At 47.6% G+C, this 2752-nt stretch overlaps 1 protein-coding gene across 3 annotated transcripts in view; it reads right to left on the bottom strand.

The window, feature by feature from the left end:
- Positions 1-322: 322 nt before the first annotated feature.
- Positions 323-2752, bottom strand: part of dnajc1 (DnaJ (Hsp40) homolog, subfamily C, member 1) — a 14992-nt gene continuing 12562 nt past the window's right edge. For 2 of the 3 annotated variants that reach the window (XM_031319168.2, XM_031319169.2), the window contains exon 12: positions 323-839. In XM_031319168.2, coding sequence (XP_031175028.1) covers positions 771-839 — 69 coding nt within the window. In that variant the 3' untranslated portion in view covers positions 323-770. The remainder of the gene's footprint in view (positions 840-2752) is intronic. The other variant, XR_004108458.2, reaches the window with a different exon arrangement.

The raw sequence follows: 2752 nt of genomic DNA, 5'->3' as shown, positions 1-2752 counted from the left end.
TTAAACATATTCATTATATTAAACATTATATTAAATATATTAAACATAATTATATTAAACATTATAATAAATATATTAAACATTATATTAATTATATTAAACATATTCATTATATTAAACATTATATTAAACATATTAAATATATTAAACATATTAAATATATTGATTATATTAATTATATTAAACATTATAATAAATATATTAAACATTATATTAATTATATTAAACATTCAATATATTAAACATTAAATCTATTAAACATATTAAATATATTAAACATTAATTATATTAAATATATTAAACAAAGAAAAACCAGCTGCAGGAGATAATAAATACTGTTTATTGACCAGGTTAACAGAGATGATGACAGACAGGCAGACAGACAGACAGGGAGACAGACAGGGAGACAGACAGACAGACAGACAGACAGACAGACAGACAGACAGACAGACAGACAGACAGATAGATAGACAGTCAGACAGACAGACAGACAGACAGACAGACAGATAGATAGACAGTCAGATAGAAAGATAGACAGACAGACAGACAGACAGACAGACAGGCAGGCAGATGGATGGATCTAAGGCACAGGAAGCTGTGAGGTCAGAGGTTTTAGAAAACACCTGAGCAGCCGGGACGCTGCCAAAACACACGTTAAAAAAACTCAACAGACTCTGAATCCATCCAATCAGGAACTCAACAGACTCTGATTGCGTCCAATCAGGAGGCAGAGGTCAGAGATCCCAGCAGCAGGAGGCGGAGTCTTTAGATCAGCTTTTAGCCAGTTTCTTCTTCTGGACCAGCTCAGCCAGCATCTTATACCGGACCATACACTCCTCCTGGGAGACAGACAGGCAGGGAGAGAGATAGGCAGACAGGCAGGGAGACAGGGAGAGAGACAGGCAGGGAGACAGGGAGAGACAGAGGGAGACAGGGAGAGAGAGAGACAGACAGGGAGAGAGACAGGCAGGGAGACAGGGAGAGAGAGAGACAGACAGGCAGGGAGACAGGGAGAGAGGCAGGGAGAGAGACAGGCAGGGAGACAGGGAGAGAGAGAGACAGACATGCAGGGAGACAGGGAGAGACAGAGGGAGACAGGGAGAGAGAGAGACAGACAGGGAGAGAGACAGGCAGGGAGAGAGAGAGACAGACAGGCAGGGAGACAGGGAGAGAGGCAGGGAGAGAGACAGGCAGGGAGACAGGGAGAGAGAGAGACAGACAGGCAGGGAGACAGGGAGAGACAGAGGGAGACAGGGAGAGAGAGAGACAGACAGGGAGAGAGACAGGCAGGGAGACAGGGAGAGAGAGAGACAGACAGGCAGGGAGACAGGGAGAGAGGCAGGGAGACAGGGAGAGAGACAGGCAGGGAGACAGGGAGAGAGAGACAGACAGGCAGGGAGACAGGCAGGGAGACAGGCAGGTAGAGAGAGAGACAGGTAGAGAGAGAGACAGGTAGAGGGAGAGACAGGTAGAGAGACAGGGAGACAGAGAGGTAGAGAGACAGGTAGGAAGACAAACAGGTAGGGAGAGAGACAGGGAGACAGGGAGAGAGGGAGACAGGCAGACAGGGAGAGAGAGACAGGGAGACAGACAGGTAGAGACACAGGTAGGGAGACAGACAGGTAGGGAGAGAGACAGGTAGAGAGAGAGGGAGACAGACAGGGAGACAGGCAGGGAGAGAGACAGGTAGACAGGGAGACAGACAGGTAGAGAGAGAGACAGGTAGAGAGAGAGAGGGAGAGAGAGAGAGACAGGTAGAGAGACAGGGAGACAGACAGGTAGAGAGACAGGGAGAGACAGGGAGACAGAGAGGTAGAGAGACAGGTAGGGAGACAAACAGGTAGGGAGAGAGACAGGGAGCGAGGGAGACAGGCAGACAAACAGACAAGGAGACAGACAGGTAGAGAGACAGGGAGACAAACAGGTAGAGAGACAGGTAAGGAGACAGACAGGTAGGGAGAGAGACAGGGAGACAGGGAGAGAGGGAGACAGGCAGACAGGGAGAGAGAGAGAGACAGGGAGACAGGTAGACAGGTAGAGACAGGGAGAGAGAGAGGTAGATAGGGAGAGAGAGACAGACAGGGAGAGAGAGACAGACAGGGAGAGAGACAGGGAGATAGAGACAGACAGGGAGAGAGAGACAGGGAGAGACAGAGAGAGAGACAGGGAGATAGAGACAGACGGGGAGAGAGAGAGAGAGAGAGAGAGAGAGAGAGAGACAGGCAGTTAGATAATCAATTAGAAACTGATCCTAAATGAAGAAGTCTAAATGTCTCTTTATTATAAATGAAGGAATCCTGAAATCACACTGATGGTAAAGATGGAGCTGAGAGGGTGTGTGTGTGTGTGTGTGTGTGTGTGTGTGTGTGTATGTGTGTGTGTGTGTGTGTGTGTGTGTGTGTGTGTGTGTGTGTCTCTGTGTGTGTGTCTCTGTGTGTGTGTCTCTGTGTGTGTGTGTGTGTGTGTCTGTCTCTCTGTGTGTGTGTGTGTGTGTGTGTGTGTGTGTGTGTGTGTGTGTGTCTCTGTCTGTGTGTGTGTGTGTGTGTGTCTCTGTCTGTGTGTGTCTCTGTCTGTGTGTGTGTGTGTGTGTGTGTGTGTCTGTCTGTGTGTGTGTGTCTCTGTCTGTGTGTGTGTGTGTGTCTGTGTCTGTATGTGTCTCTGTCTGTCTGTGTGTGTGTGTGTGTGTGTGTGTGTCTCTGTCTGTGTGTGTGTGTGTGTGTGTCTCTGTCTGTGTGTGTGTGTGTGTGTGTCT

This window comes from Sander lucioperca, chromosome 9, assembly GCF_008315115.2.
Source record: "Sander lucioperca isolate FBNREF2018 chromosome 9, SLUC_FBN_1.2, whole genome shotgun sequence".
Classification (NCBI taxonomy): Eukaryota; Metazoa; Chordata; class Actinopteri; order Perciformes; family Percidae; genus Sander; species Sander lucioperca.
The sequence above is the reverse complement of the archived record's forward strand: the minus strand, read 5'-3'. Positions and strand labels throughout refer to the sequence as shown.